A 16,515-nucleotide genomic window follows, 5' to 3' on the forward strand; every position below is an offset into this window, starting at 1 on the left:
GAAGCAATCAAGGCTGCTAGGAAAGGAATATACCAGTGTATAGAGCAACAAAGCAGAATAAAACAAAATGCATCCTCAGAGAATACTACCTTGGAGGTCCTTCCCTTGAGCTTTGAACCCAATTCTTTAAAACTATTCTTCAAGCTCCTCCATCTATTCTGTCGTTGGTACCAACATGGACCACGACAGCTGGGTCATCCCCAGCCCCTCCCAGTAATTTATCCACCCTTTCCACCACATGCCGAACCCTGGCACCAGGGAGACAGCAAACCAGTCAGTTCAGGCGACCTTGGCAACAAATTATTCTATCCGTCTTCCTGATTATAGAGTCCGCTACAACTACTAGCTGCCTTGGCTTACCTGCACTCCCATCCACCCTACTACTAGCTGGTCTGCTTCCCCAGCTGTTAAGGAGAGCTACCTTCTCTTTCTACCCCCTCTATTTACAGTAACCCAGCTACCCACCTGGCCCTGCTGGCTTTCCTCTCCACCCTCCACTTCTATCCCGCTTATTGCTTGCTGAGTGAGCAGCATACTCCTCTCAAGATTGTCGATTGCTCGCAGCCGTGCAATATCTTCCTCCAGATCTCTAACACGAGCTTCCAGTAGAAAAATATGGGCACATCTGTCACAGCGGTATTCACCCTGGAACTCCTGCTGCAGCAGTGTATACATGCGGCAGAGTGTGCACTGGAGCATACCACCAATCTTGCTAGCCATATCCTAGTTACAAAACTGTGAGGAGTGTATAAATGAAGAGATATAAAATGAAGATGGTGGACTCCTCTTTTTTTGCACTCTGCTTCTTTAAACTCCACTTATGTTCACAAGCACTAGCCAAAATGAACAAGCTCAAAACTGAGTGGCTATCCCTAAGTTAGCAAGCCAGACAAAGGAAGGAAAAAAAAATATTTAAATTGTGACATCAAGTGCTTTGCTTTTATTTATCTTCTCAATTCACAATCACCCAAACCACAGATTCACTCTTAGCACATACAAAATCGGCTTGTTTAAATTCTACTTATGTTCACAAGCCACTTACAAGCACAAGCCAAAATGAGCAAGCTCACAACTGAGTTGCTATCCCATAATTTATCACCAGTACACACTAATCTCTCCTCCCAATTAGCAAGCCAGGCAAAGAAAGGGAAAAAACTATTTAACCCCCTTAGTGACCACCCATACAGGTTTCTGCGTTTGTCACTAAGGGGCCTTAGGCTAGGCCAGGCCGGCAAGTTTCTCCGTCGGCCAAGCCCAAGTTCTCCAAGGGGGAGGAGCAAGGCCCCGGCTGTCTCATGACAGACGGGACCCTGCTCTACCAGACCGGATCGGTACACAATATTACCTATAACTAAATAGAGCTAAACACTAAATGTGCCTGTAGTTGAATATTAGCAGACATTCCCCAATTCCAAAGAAGCAGGACAGTGATTTGAAGAGACACAGAGCTGTCAGTCAGAATAAGGGGATGTGGTTCACTGGCAGCCTGGGAGAGAGAAGAGTCAAAGCCAGAGTCAGGAAAGTTATTTTGCATATAAGAAAACCGGCTTTAACTAAGGTATGGCACCTCACTGGCAGCTAGTTTTAGGTGATATGGGTGGTACCCTTTATCAGCGGGCATTGTTAGTCAGGGTAGTAAAATATGGTGACAGGTCTTCCCTTTTGCTGCCAAGGACGTATCTCATACTTACTCTGTTCAGAGGGCTATAGCTACGGATCAGTGGCATCTCAGTTCTTCACTTTCATATGAATCTAGAATTGCATTTCTAGTTGCCATGGAACCTGAGATATTCACGTTTAAAGTGAAAATTACGGGTGTGATTTTCATATACAAAATTCACTCCCAGCAGCACTTTAACAGTTAATATTTCTGGCACTTGAAAAACGTTGAAAAAAAATGGATATTTAGATAAATAAAGAGCCGAAATCACAAAATAACAAAAAGTTATGCAATGTTACTAAATGCAGAACATTCAATTGTCACTATGTCGGGGAATAGTGATGTGGCTTGGGTACTCCTATGAACATCAGCCAAGCTACTTGGTGATCCCTTGGCTTATAATTATTCACTAAAGTCTTATGAATATAGTGTGAAATGGAAGGTAGATAACGCTCACCCAACCAGGTTCATCCTGAGGAGACTTCCAATAAAGCGACTCGGATCCCACGTGACCAGCGTGTGGAACAGCAAACAATCCAAAGAAATGATCCCGCGCGTGAATTAGGAAGAAATACTCCAGGATTTTTATTTGGTTTCCATAAAAAAATATTGACATCACATAAACCCTAGCGCTGTGTCCATGTGGTGGACTACAATGCCCAGCCTACGCGTTTCGAGCGCATACACACACTCTTTGTCAAGGCTCATACATATCTGAGAGGGAGAGACTTTATACTACAAAAAGAAGGGACGTCAGAGGGGGGAGGACAGAGGGGGGAGGACACTTTTAATTTACCTTATAGGTAAATTTACGTATAGGTGACGTCAGACATGTTTGGGGAGACCTCTCTCAGGTATGTTGTATAGTATAATAAAAACACATTTATTTTGTTTCTACTAAACAGTACAGTACATCAACATTTAAGATCAACATTATTGTATAAAATATTATACATAGTGTGTAGTCTTGCGAACAGAAAAAGGTTCAATGCGGACGGACACAAAAAGAGAAGGATACATTACAAAATTATTTTTGTGTCCCGATGTAAGAAAAGGAAGCAGGAGGAATGAGCAAATTATATTTTATGTCAGCTGGTTTTAGGAACTAATTGTATGGAGGACTACAAGAGAGTGTGGGAAATTTATAATATAATTAATACAAGCCCATAGTAGATAAATATAGATAGTAAACCGGACTGTCCAAAAATAGATGTTTAATATGCCCACTAAGTACAGTAGGCAATATGAGCTATAATTATATATTTATTATACCCACTAGACACAGTAAATAGTCTGAACTCCATGTATCTAACATAAACGTTCCCAGCCCCACCAGGCATAGGAGTCTATTCAGACTGATGTTAATATGTATGTGCAGGTGCTGGGAGCAGGTAAATAAGACCAGACTATTAAAGAACATGACTCCAGAGGATAACAACCCCACAATAAGTACTTCTAATAATGAAACATAAATTCTTGCTTATAATTCATTCCCCTGGGAAATCTGGTCTCCAGTTGGAGTATCCAGAAAGCTTCTTTATCAAAGAGCTGTTTACTCCGATCTCCTCCCCTAATGTTATGATTAATTAGATCGATGGCATAGGCTCTGAATACCATGGGGTTTCCCCCGTGTTGTTCATTAAAATGTCTCGAGGCTCCTGAAATGTTTTTTTTGATACGGGTGACACTGTTTGGTTCCACTTGTTTTATATCTCCCAGATGTTCTAATATTCTCTTCTTACATTTGCGGGTAGTTGCGCCTACATATTTAAGTTTACATAAGGTGCATTCAATGATGTAAACAACATAATCACTATTGCAATTCAGATAGGACTTAATGTCAAAAAATTGAGAATTAGTTGTATTTGAAAATTGTTTTTTTGCTTCGATAATTCTACATGTTTTACACATTTGTGCCCCACAGTGATAAAATCCCTTGTGTGTTAGCCATGTGTTTTTATTCTTGTTATTAAGTCTGAAACTGGGTGAAATCAAGTTACCGATGGTGACTGCTTTTTTAGAAACTACATTGCAGCCATTTTTTTATATTTGTGCTAGTTTCTCATCCTGATAAAGGATAGGTAAATGTTTTAAAACTAGATGTTTGATGTCTGCAAATTGTTTGCTATATGGCAATATAAGGTATGGATTAGCATTGTGTTGAGATTTGTTCACCATGCGGTTTTTCACCATTTTCACTGCATTTGGAATTTTTTTTCTGCTTCCGAGTACATGGCATGGAATATTTAATACCATCACTATGAAGTGCAATTTGTTACGCAGAAAACAGGCCCTCACACAGCTCTTTACGTGTAAAAATAAAAAAGTTATAGATTTTTGAAGGTGGGGAGTGAAAAATGGACATGAAAAAACAGGAAAGGGCCCGGTCCTTAACCAGTTAATGCATGACATAGTAATACGTTAAGGGGTTAATGTACAGGACTGTCAGCTGATGAGATAAGACTATTCTGAACCAGGGGCTTTACTTTTCATTTCAAGAAAAAGTGCAGAACATTTAATAGATGTATATTGGTACCTATTTACCTAATATCCTGCCCTCCACACAATACAGAAAACATGAGGTAAAGTGGCCAACCCCTATAAGGTAAATTAAAAGTAAAAGCTTAGTGAAGGGAAGTGAAGGAAAGGTCTGGGGCTAGTTTGGTGTGGAAAATCTTTTAGTGCATTCAGTTATATTAGTAATAACATAGAAAACAATTTACACACTAGCAAATATTGTTCAGGTCTGTTGATCCTCTTGTATGTTACCATCTAATAGTGAGATAAATGCTTTAAAGGAACAGTGAAACAAGTTCTGTTTGTAGCTATGAATATTAAACATCATGATGAATAAAAGAAAGTTTAACACACTTTATTGTCCAGGGAATGCTAAGCAAGGTATATACACAGCTATCTGCATAAAAGTATGGATTCAATGCAAGGAAGGGTGTTATGTATTTAAAAAGCAGTTGAGTTTATACATTTTTAGCTGTATATGTACAGGTATGGCAGTTTCCAACTTTGGCATTGCCGGCCAATAACTCAGTGCGAACATTCAATCTTTCAAAGACTTTCCTCTACATTCATTTATGCATTTATGGATTTATGGATTTGGCAACAGAATTTTACATAGGACTTACTATTATCGTAAACTTTTATACAAATTTTAAATTATATATTTCGTTCTCCGCTTCCTTTAGCTCTTATCTTTTCTCTCTGAAACATTCACTGAATTCAGTCTTGCTAGCAAAATAGACAAAAGCTTACTGATGTGTCAGGTACACAGAATGCCAAGTAGTTAGCAGCAATGCAGTAGTTAGCACCTCCCAAAAGTAGGGTTGTACAATTGTGAAAAAGGTTCAGTACCAGAAATTCTTTTTTTAAGATACTGGTCGCACCCTTTATGAGATCGTGGCTGCACACAAAGCACCTGACGTTCTGCGTTCAAACATTGAAATGCAATACAACAGCTGAGAGAGAGGAGATTTGCCCAATGATATAAGCAGTATCACGTTATTTAGCAGAAAAGTGGGCGCACGTTATATAAAGCACCTTTTTATTGAGTGGACGGAAAAAGAACAACATTGACTCTGAGTTGTGTGGTTCTTGAGAATTGTCTCCATTCCTCGTGGTCCATGAATAAATTCCAATGCATCTTCATATACAGTATATAATTCTCATAGCATGAGACGACCACAGTCCTATTTCCTGAACTGTGCAGGGGAAGAAGGTTACATCCACAAGCGGTAAAAGCCCAGAGCTATTGTAAGGCATGTAAATACAGATCCTGTGAAGAAAAGAAAATTTTAGAATGCAACCATTACTGTACATTGTATACAGATAAATGGCCATGTTCTGTAATCACTGGCCTGATGGTCCCTGTAGTGAAGAATTCATGCCAGTGACCACAAAACGCTGCTGCTTAGCCACTGACTGGCTGTAGGGACCACCTGCCATGGTCAAGGCAGGAGCACCAGAGGAAGAAGTGCAGTGCTGGATCAACAGGGTAAAGAAAAGGTCAGTTAGTTTTCATTATTTTAATTTTAAACATTTGTGACCCTAAATAGAACATTTTAATGCCCCTCAACCCCTCTAAAGGGGGTCTACCAGCAGTTTTAAGCATACAAAACTGCAGCTGGTGTTAGGTAGCAGCCCTGGAGATCTGTGTAACCACACCTGTTCATCAAAGCAGGACTGTGAAAAATGTAAATTCCAGGATTGTAGCTGCCGTAGTTTTTGAATTTAGCATTTTAACTCTTCCCAGCACCTCCTCTTTGCCCTTAAATCCAACCAGAAGCCTGCTACCTCACAGATGCACCAAGTCCAGCTACAATCCTGGAACAGAAATGCATTTTTCACAGAACTGCTGTTACTAAAAATATACACAGGGTATGGTTAAACAGATCTCCAGAGCTTTTAAAGAACACTTTCTGCAACTTTGTATCATATATTCCCTTAAGGCTACATGCACACTGCCGTTGCCTGCACGGGGAGAGGAGGAGGAGGTGAGCGCTGCTCACCACCGCCCCTCTCCATAGGAACATATGGCGCACGGCGCCGTAACACAGGAAAAGATAGGACATGTCCCGTGAGCCCATAGAAGTGTATGGGGGACGTGTGTGTGAATGCAGCCTAAGGTGAATAAAATCTAGCATTAAAAGAAACCTACCACTTGTAGTGGCAGGTTTCAGATGCAAATACCGAGCACCAGCTCAGGGTGAGCTGGTGCCGGAGCTTATTTTAGTTAGTGTTTTAAACCGCGGTATCGCGGTTTACAACACTTTTTAAACTTTATAGCCGGCGCAGGGAGGTACGCGCTCGGCGCTTACCATGCGCGCGGCCCTCCTTCACTTCCTATGTAGCCGCGCGCACGGTAAGCGCCGAGCGTGTACCTCCCTGCGCCGGCTATAAAGTTTAAAAAGTGTTTTAAACCGCAATACCAGGGTTTAAAACACTAACAAAAATAAGCTCCGGCACCAGCTCACCCTGAGCTGGTGCTCGGTATTTCCATCTGAAACCTGCCACTTCAAGTGGTAGGTTTCCTTTAAATTTACATTGATCTTCGGGTCAAAGTCGCTACATCTTGCCGGGGCCGTATTTAGTGTTGATGGTGCACTAAGCACTCTCAGTGCTTACCTCCCCATTCAATGGCGTTAAGCTAACACCCCTGCCAATAACCCCCAGCATATTACTAGAAGAGAGCAGCGTTGACCCTGGAGGAGTCTCTCCAATAATGTATTGCTGGCATTCGATTCAAAAACTGCAAAGTCTTTTGTACCAGGGATAAAGTCGGGGAGCCCCTAGCCATTCTCCCAAAAACACCTGCTTCAACAGTCCCCAGCTTAATCTGATAGCTAGAACTTTAGTAGAATCTTTATATCTGATGTTAGCAGTGAAACCGGTCTATATGACTCAGGTAGCTAAGCATCCTTCCCTTCATTAAGTAGGACTGCTATATTTCCATGGGCATGCCATCCATCCCCAGGGCCTTTTCATTAACCATAATCCTCTAGTGTTATAGGCCCTTCTGACATGTCCCATTCCTCCTAATCCAATTGGGCCATAGTCCACCCTGGATGTATAGAAGTGATCATACAAGTTCTCAAAGACTTCTAAAATACCACTGGTGTCCTCTACAAGCACGTCCTCCACATTTCACAACCAATATATGAAAGTATTATCCTTCTGAGCCTGTGCCATCCTGGCCAATAACCGACTGGTCTGCTTCTCTTCTGCATAGTGATGCTGTTCAACAAACATCTGTTTATTGTCAGCCTGCGCCACATGGTACTTTGTGAGCTTTTTTTGTGCTTCCACCCATAGCCCTTTAGACACTGTAGTACCTTGTAATATAATTCTCATCCAACGCCACCACTCAGTTCTGCAAATCCCCTATCTGTCTATGACATTAAAGAGAACCTGTCACCACCTGTCAAATACAAATACAGTTAGTGACAGGTCAGTATAGAGCCCTAGTAACTATCTGACAACCTGCTTTTAGCTAAGATCCCCATAAAATCAGAGTTATAATCATGCCTGGTATCTATGCATCTTTGGAGTGAGTTGAGGGGGTGTGGCCTAATGTCATGTGTCCAGGGTGACATCATCACAGGTCCTTCAGCTACTTGAAATTAGCAAACTGTACCCCATGTACATATCAGACCACATAAAACAATCACAGCAGCCTCCATGGACTTCTACTCCTCTCCATGCAGGCTGCTGTGATTTCAAGTGATACAATATGCTGTGATCTCATGAGATATATGCTTGGTCTACAGTCTTCTAATGCTACAAAAGCTATAGAACCTGCGATGCTGTCACCCTGGTCACATGACATTACAGCTGGCTGCATACAGCTATAGGATGGGGAGGAGCTGCTGGATTCAGCCCGATTCAGCACCTAGACTCCCTGTAACCATGCTTAGATACCAGGTAAAACTATAAAGTTGGTAATATGGGAATCTCACAGGAACAATTTTTAGCTAAAAGAGAGGTGTCAGTTATTTACTAGGGCTCTATGGGAACCTGTCACTACCTGTATTTGTGAAAAATGTGGCGACGGGTTTCCTTTAATCTCCCCCTTAAAGACTTCCTGCAGATACACCTTTATATAGTCCAACAAGACCCTCCTGGGCACTGACCCATTATTAAAAGGTAAAAGTCTTTCAATTTCTCTTTCACTTGAACCCTATCTATCTATAATTTGCAACAAAACATTCAGACGCCACATCCACCTTTCACTTTCAACAGCCCCAGAGAATGGTTTGACAGCGTCCTTGGCAGGTAAGAAATATAGAATCATATCAATGCGTGACATGGTCCTGTGTGTGGTGGAAACACAAGAATATTGATGAATACCAACATGGTGTTCCTGCCACAGATCATGCAGGCCCAGTTCTACACCCAACCCACCTAGACATGTAGGGCACTGTGTCCCCCTGCCATTAGTGCTTGGGAACCTGTCAATACTCTTGTCCAGTACTGCATTGAAATCTCGCATTATAAGTAATGGTGCATCTGGCAGAGAGGACAAGCTCTCCAACAGGGCCCATAATGGTAAACTAGAATATGGCAACGGAATATACATAACTATAATGCACAACAGGCTCACCCCTCTGGAATAGGAGGTATGCAAGACATGATACCCGTGACTGATCCAGGACCATTGTAACACATGCACTGTATCTTTTGTAAGAAGTGTCTCCTGCAATCCAATAGTGGACTCAGATTGATCCCTCAACTAATCAAACACATGTCTCTTTCTACATGGAGTGATAGGCCATGCCCCCTTCTTGGGGCATTTTTAAACACATTGAAAATGCATGTCTACCAAAAGCTGCTTAAACAAATGAAGAAAAATGGATTCAAACCAACCAAACTCATGGTAAACATGCAAAACCTATGTTTTCAGTACTTTTAAAAATGCACCAAGAACAGCCCAAGAACACACTGAGTGACTCCACCCTTAGGATGTGGGGAGCCGACATGTAGAAAATATCTCTGCAGGGTAGTGACCAATCTCACTTTTTATTTGCACTGCCCAAGCCCCGGACATTCTAGGACCCACAGTTAAATATTTCCCCCATAATAACATTCACCTCCATTCCCCCATCTCAGATACCCATCCCCCAATACAACAGTTAAGAAGTGTACGAAAATGTAGTAGATCATTGCAAGCCAGTTCGCAACCCTCCCGCCCCCACCCCTTTCCCCTAACCAGTAAACCTACCTGCCGCAGATAGTACGAGGTAACATATAGCCTTAAAGGGGTATTCCCATCTAGGCATTTACATTTAATTAAATTCATTTGCCATATGTAAACATTTCTTCAATTGGATGTTATTAAAAAAAATGTTCCTGTGTGAAGATAATTTCTCATAAATGTAGTTATTCTGTCCCTACGAGATACTTTCCTCGGATACGACCACGTCATACTCTGGCAGCGGTGGCCAGACTTGCGCTATGGAGTCCTGCCAAACCACCAGGATTCAGCGATCATTAACACAGGACGGCTGTGCGACATGTAGTAACTCCAGGACATTTTATATACAATAACCTTTTGTTTCTTTGTGCACTCAATCTATCAGACGTGGCCGTATCTGAGGAAGCTATCTCGTTTCTAAGGGACAACATGGTTACATTTATGAGAAATTATCTTCACACAGGAACATTTTTTTTAATAACATCCAATTGAAGAAATGTTTATATATGGCAGATTAATGAAACTGAATGTAAGTGCCCAGATGAGAATACCCCTTTAAGGGCTTCCACTGTAGCCATAGCTCAGAGTAGCTCTTAACAATAGCAGATGTATCCCGTTGTTGGGGTGTAAAACCCTTGGTATACAATAACATCCCCCATAAATTTAACTTAGCAGATAGCTCAGTCACAAACAAAACTACAAGTTTTGTACCTGCAATACAATGTGGTTAGGAAAAGATAACATGGAAAGATGCATGGAATACTGCACTTCTAGTGCTCGCATGCACCTCTTTATATGCAGGAACTGCTTTCTCTGCTTCTGGACTTCCGCCGAGAAATCCTGGAAAAAACCCTAGCTCCATTGATTGTGTCCCAGCGCTGCCTTGCCTAGCGCAAGATTTAGTCTCGGTCTTTGTAATGCAGCAGTTTCACTAGAAGAGGCAGTTGCTGGCAGCCGGGTGGTCCCAGGCAGGTGGGCACCCTATGTGCCCTTTCCAGAGCAAATAGGGGGATCAAGTTATCTCTTCCAAATGTATCCATAAGCCACTTCTCAAAGAAATCATCAGGGTTCTGCCACTCCACCCATTCAGACACCCCCAACAGTCTCACGTTGTTGCGACGCAGCCTGTTTTCCAGGTCTCCTGTCAAAACTGCCGGAGAATGGTCTCCCCTCCACCTCCTGCAGGCGTCACTCCACCGCAGTGGTACGCTGACACCTTTTGTACATTATGCCGCATAAGCAGTATATCCTCCTTCAGACTCCCCACGTGACCAGTCAGTTTAAGCAAAGTAGATGTATTCTGCTGGTGGGCCCTCATGACATCTGCAAGTCTTGGTGCAGCTTCCTCCTCTTCTGCTACATGATCTGCAGACATCTCCATCTCCTCACCATCTTCCACCTCCCCATTCTCCACAAACACCTGGAACCAGATGCAGCACTTGCAGGCTGCATGCCCGGTTGCCTCCTGGATTCCTCGGCAAAGCTGCTGAGGAGTGCCGCCATCTCTGCCCTCAACCCTTGGAGGCTCCTGATCCCGTGGATGTGCGGGCGCCATCTCGGCCTCGGGGGCCCGTCTGATCCGCTCTCCCAGTGCCTCTCCTCAGCCTCCAGCACCTTTTCTGGTGACCGGGATTGTAGGTAAAGGCTTTATGGACAGGATTCCTGTGACGGAACATCGGCACTTTGCCTCCTTCTACATGGAGTGGTAGGCCATGCCCCCTTCTTGGGGCATTTTTAAACACACTGAAAATGCATGTTTATCATGGCTGGTTTGAATCAATTTTTCTTAATTTCTGGATGTGTTAGCAGCTGTATTAACATTTTAACAGATGCTTAAACTTCCACAAATAAAGAAAAACGGATTCAAACCAACCAAACCCATGGTAAACATGCAAAACGCATGTTTTCAGTGAATTTAAAAATGCACTAAGAACAGCCCAAGAACACACTGAGTGACCGCACCCTTAGGATGTGGGGAGCCGACATGTAGAAGATATCTCTGCAGGGTAGTGACCAATCTGAGGTACTGCTTGTTTGGCTTCCATTCTCTGGTAAGTAAATGAGAATGTCAACCACATCCAAAATGCTTCAAGCTCGTTCTACTGTGTAATGAAAAGCCAGCAGCAGTATGAATCATCCGATTGATGTAAATCCCTAATTTACTCTCATTAGCTAACCCCGCAATCTTTTTATAACTTTTATTTCCCTAATATGCAGATTTTCTAAAGAGGCTACTAGCGCGTGGAGTAGCCGGAGCGGAGGCTACCCGGCGTGGCTACTCACGCACCAGTATCCTCTTTAGAAAACCTGCATATTAGGGAAATAAAAGTTATAAAAAGATTGCGGGGACGTGAGGATTAGCCCTTTATAGATAGATCCGTGGTGGTAGGTTTCCTTTAAGCAGATAGCAGAGGTTTTACATTGGCCCCCCCCCCCCCTTTCCCAGCTAATCTCTATTTTCCAAGCTTTCTGGTAACCATGGAAAACCGTATAGAACAGCCAGAGATGATAGGAGGCTTGATAAAAGTGGCTGTAGAACCTGCAGAGATGTCACAAGCATGTGACTCATCACATGCTTCAGGTCGTCCAATTACAAACATGCTGTCCTGTTCTGGCTTCAGTGGGGTGAGCTGATATGACAACCAGGAAGTGCCCACTCACTTCAGGAATAGCTGAATCTAATTTATTAAGAAATAATGCTAACTATACCAGATATATCTCAGGCTAGAAAGAAGCCAGCAGCATAATACAAGTATCAATAAAATTGTTGTCAAAGGCTCTCTCCAACCACGCTAAAACTATTTTTTGTCCCTAACTTTGTTAAGTTATGCTTTAAGGAACTCATGACTGACATATAAAATGCATATTTTGCTACAAAACAAAAGGAACTTACCCGCAAGGTATTTAATGCTATCAAGTTTATGGGATTCTAACATAGTCTTGAGTCCAGCTACTTCGGTGTCGATCTTCCTTTTTGTTTGTGTCTGTGCTCTGTCTTGTTGGGAATGCTGAAAACAGACCATGTTTAGTTAAATCAATATGTAGATTTAAAAAGAATATAATAGCAGATAATAGTAGATAATGTTAGGGAGAAGCCCTGGAGATCTGTGTTATCATAGCTATGTGTATACTGTTAGTAGTGCCAGGAATGTGAAAAGGTAAGTTATAATTGAGCTCTGCAGCAGGCGTTTCAGCCTGAAGGGCTTCATGGCCATTAGAGATGGGCCCTCCTCCAGCCTGTCATCTGAAGGCAGAATGGAGTAAGAGCTTCAGGGAGGCAGAGATTACAGTTACATGTACACTCTGCATCAGTAACTAAACCTGGGAAAGGGTGACATATTGCTAATCAAAGAATCTTTAATGGGAAGAATGTTTTACTTTAATGGAAAGTTTTACTTTTTTGTCACTTTTTCTGCCGGCTCTATAAAGAAAATGCATGTTATTAAATCTAAACTCCCAGGGCTCATTCAGAAGACAGTTATGGGGATAGACCTATATGGCTCCCGGTGACAGAAAGCACGCATCTGCCTTTGGAGGGAGGAGGGGTGAAGAGTGCTCGCTTGGGACCTGGGCCTAGTGAGCGCACGGCCAAGTGAATGTACCCTCATACGTATGTCATAATTGTAAACTAACAATTGCTAACATATATAAAGCTGTTTTAAAGATCTAATAGTTTAAAGAGCAGACATTTTATTGGACATTCAGGTACCAGTTACTCTTGGTCACAAAAGGGTAAATACTTAAAACCATAACATTTGAACAGGGTATAATTGCAGTTCTATTTGCACAAACAGAAATGCAATGTGGTGCATTATAGTGCTGCCTGAGGCTGTAACCTAATCATATTACATTATTAAACAGGATAAACATGTTCTGAATGGGTCACATTCCAATATACAGCAATAATCATCTTTATGGTATAATATATATCAGCAAATTATATTGTGTGATTCATTGGGCTGAACTTGTACTAGATTTTATTTGGTTTCTCAAAACTACAAAAGCACACAGACACACGGTAATACACCTAAATTCCTTAAAAAAAAAGTATTGAATAATTTGTTGATTTCTTTTTATACCACCCAAACGGTTTTCAGCCAAGATTGTGTTTATAGTTAAAAAATGGCAGGTTCATAAAAGGGAATATGGTATTTGTTAACCTGTAAGGTGTTTTGATAAAAGGTCATAGCTTGATGAAACTTGGATGTGGCCCTTGACAAAGTGTGCTAAAAAATATGGCAAAGTAGAAGAATGGTCTATTGTAATCAGACTACCAGGAGATTTTTTTTCTTACATTACTTGTTTTCTTGTTGATGATTGAAAACAAGGTCTATTCCAAAGAACGTCACAAATATCACAATCATTTTAGCCCCTTAACGACTTTGCACCTTCCTAACACGGTCCACTTTTTCAAATCTGTCGTGTGTCACTATAGGTGGTTATAACTTTAACATATCCAAAGTTTTAAAGGGGTTATCCGGGTATATTGACTTAGGGCCGGGCTGGGGAGGGCTATTTAAAAATATCAAACGTGTACTTACCTCCTCCGGTCCGCAGTCCATCTCATCTGTGCGGAGCCGGCCACATCAAGGACCGGAATTTCCCTGTGTGCGGCTTATGTGCCCCTGTAAACACGGATCAAACGGACCACGGTGCAGGACATCAGCGGCGCTGGAGGAGGTAAGTAAACCTTTATTATTTTTAAATAGCCGGCCCCAGCCCGGCCATAAGCAACTTTTTTTTATACCCGGATAACCCCTTTTGAGATTATTTTCTTGTGAGACATTGCACTTCGTGTTAGTTAAAAAAAACCCTGTGTTTTGTGTAAGGGCACAGGACAGGCCATACCGCTGTGTGAATGTACCTTAAGAGTGCTCCCATGTACAGAACCATTTTCCTGCAGTGTCAGAGAAAAACTGTCACTGCAAACAGCTGCTGCTAACAATGGAAAAAAATACAGTCCTTACCATTTCTACTATTTCTGTTCGAAGTTCCAGAAGTTTCCGCTCATTGTCAGTATACTGCATGTAAAAATGAAAACACAAATTTATAAGTTCAAAAATAATATATAGTATATGAATAATACTGAAAGTTTACTTTGAAACTGTCTTTAGTGAAATCTACCAACAAAATCAATAATGGATATACCAGGGACACTTACCGTATTTTCCGGACTATAAGGCACACATAAAAACCTAAGATTTCCTTAGAAATCCAAAGTGCGCCTTATAGTCCGGTGCGCCCTATAGGAGGGCAGTGACTGGAGGAGGGCAGCGGACCCTACTTCTATAGGTCCCCACTACCGGAGACAGCAGATCTCCAGCGGGAACTGCAGACCACGCGGCACAGACAACAGGCGCCATAGCGCGAACCAACTTCTGCCGCGTGGTCTGCAGTTCCCGCTGGAGATCTGCTGTCTCCGGTAGTGGGGACCTATGTAAGTAGGGTCCGCTGCCCTCCTCCACCTGAACGGACCCCCTTCCCCCTCTCCCTGGAGAGACCGCTTACCTCTTGCCGGGTCTGTGGAGAGTCGCTGGTTGCGACCTCTCCGCTCGGTTTTGAAGCCACGCCCCCGGACCCTGCGCCTTATATATGGATTTATTCCATATATAAGGCCTTTATCACTAATGCGCCTTATAGTTCGGTGCGCCTAATAGTGCGGTGCGCCTAATAGCCCGGAAAATACGGTACTCATAGATACTGGCACTGTGATTAAGGTAATCCTCCTAAATTTGTCATCCATGGCTTCCTACCTTCTAAAATCAACTTTTAAAATTACGCTAATAAGCCCGAGGGGCTCTGATGGTATTAACAGAGCTCGACCGTGTGTGTTTGTTGGGGAGGGGGATTTTGGGACTATTCCTATTATTCCCCATTTCATAACCCCTATAGCCGTATATAGTCTATTTTCTTCTTAGTTGTAGTGCACTTTCATGGGATCCTGTCACAACCATAGGGATCCATTCTGACCATGCCCCGATCTATTTTTACTTTGAGCCTTCCATACATGTCCAAGCACATTTAGTCATGGAGGTTGAATGACAACCTACTTAAGGACAGACGGTTAATAGTTTCATCATATCCAATGCGACAGCAGTTAACTCTTTACTTCAGCAATGGGATGCTTAATAATCCTGTAAGGCGGCATTGTATGCCGATGATCTTTTCTTGTATCTGTCTCAGCCTCACGACTCTTTCCCATCCCTCATCAGGAAGTTCGAGAGGTACAGTCGGGTTGGTAACTTCAAAATGAATTATAGCAAATCTGAAGCCCTTAACATATCTCTTTCTCCCTCTGAAATTAGCCACATAAAAGGACAATTTCTCATTTCAGTGGAGGAACTCAGCGATTAAGTATCTAATGTAATGGTACCCACCAATCTTTCAATCTATATTCACGGATTATCAACCCATATTGGAGCCTACACTAAAATACCATATCAGAAGAAGCAATTGTCATGGTTTGGGAGTATTAATAGACTGAAGATGGATGTGCTACCCCACTTTTTGTATCTATTTCAAGGAGTCCCTATCCAACCCTCTCCTTCCTTTTTCCACTCCTTAAGTATGGAGATGCTTCAATTCAGGGAACCCGTTAAGGTTGGAGGTACCTAATCCGATCCAAATCAGAAAGGGGAGCAGGGCTACCTGACTTGAAACTATACCATTAAGCATCAATTCTACTCTGTTTTCTTGACTGGCAATATCACACACATACTAAGCAATGGGTCACAATGGAACAATGGGACCATTCAATCCCCCATTAAACTACTTCCATGGCACCTACACCCATGCCACCCGCATCTCAGTCTATGACCTTACTCTGTTCAGCTGTGGCATCAAGGCAGGAACTACTGAAATTTTCTTCTACACTAACAAGGGATACGTTTTTGAGGTTTAGAGTTACGACCCTTGTAAGGTTGTTATAATTGTCGGATTGTCATTAGCCTTGATTGGTGACCTGAGCTAACATCCAAACGTAGGCACATTGTCAAGGCTGACAATGTGCCTACGTTTGGAATGGGTTTGCGTCCTCCCCCATGGCCTTTGAAGGTCTTTTCCGTCTTCCTTCCCCTCCTGAGCATGGTATCTCTCAAATATATGCATTATTGGTTCAGGAGTCTAACACTTCCACCCCAGTGTTTGCAGGATG

The 16,515-nt window shown here is 42.4% G+C and overlaps 1 protein-coding gene across 1 annotated transcript in view; it reads right to left on the minus strand.

Annotated features, from left to right (window-relative positions):
* Positions 1-4,517: 4,517 nt before the first annotated feature.
* MCUR1 (mitochondrial calcium uniporter regulator 1) overlaps positions 4,518-16,515 on the minus strand; it is a 36,170-nt gene continuing 24,172 nt past the window's right edge. Inside the window, exons 7-9 of the mRNA XM_072152627.1 lie at positions 14,330-14,383; positions 12,256-12,370; positions 4,518-5,447 (exon numbers count right to left, since the gene is read on the minus strand). Coding sequence (XP_072008728.1) covers positions 5,392-5,447; positions 12,256-12,370; positions 14,330-14,383 — 225 coding nt within the window. The 3' untranslated portion in view covers positions 4,518-5,391. The remainder of the gene's footprint in view (positions 5,448-12,255; positions 12,371-14,329; positions 14,384-16,515) is intronic.

Source organism: Engystomops pustulosus, chromosome 5 (assembly GCF_040894005.1).
Source record: "Engystomops pustulosus chromosome 5, aEngPut4.maternal, whole genome shotgun sequence".
Taxonomy (NCBI): Eukaryota; Metazoa; Chordata; class Amphibia; order Anura; family Leptodactylidae; genus Engystomops; species Engystomops pustulosus.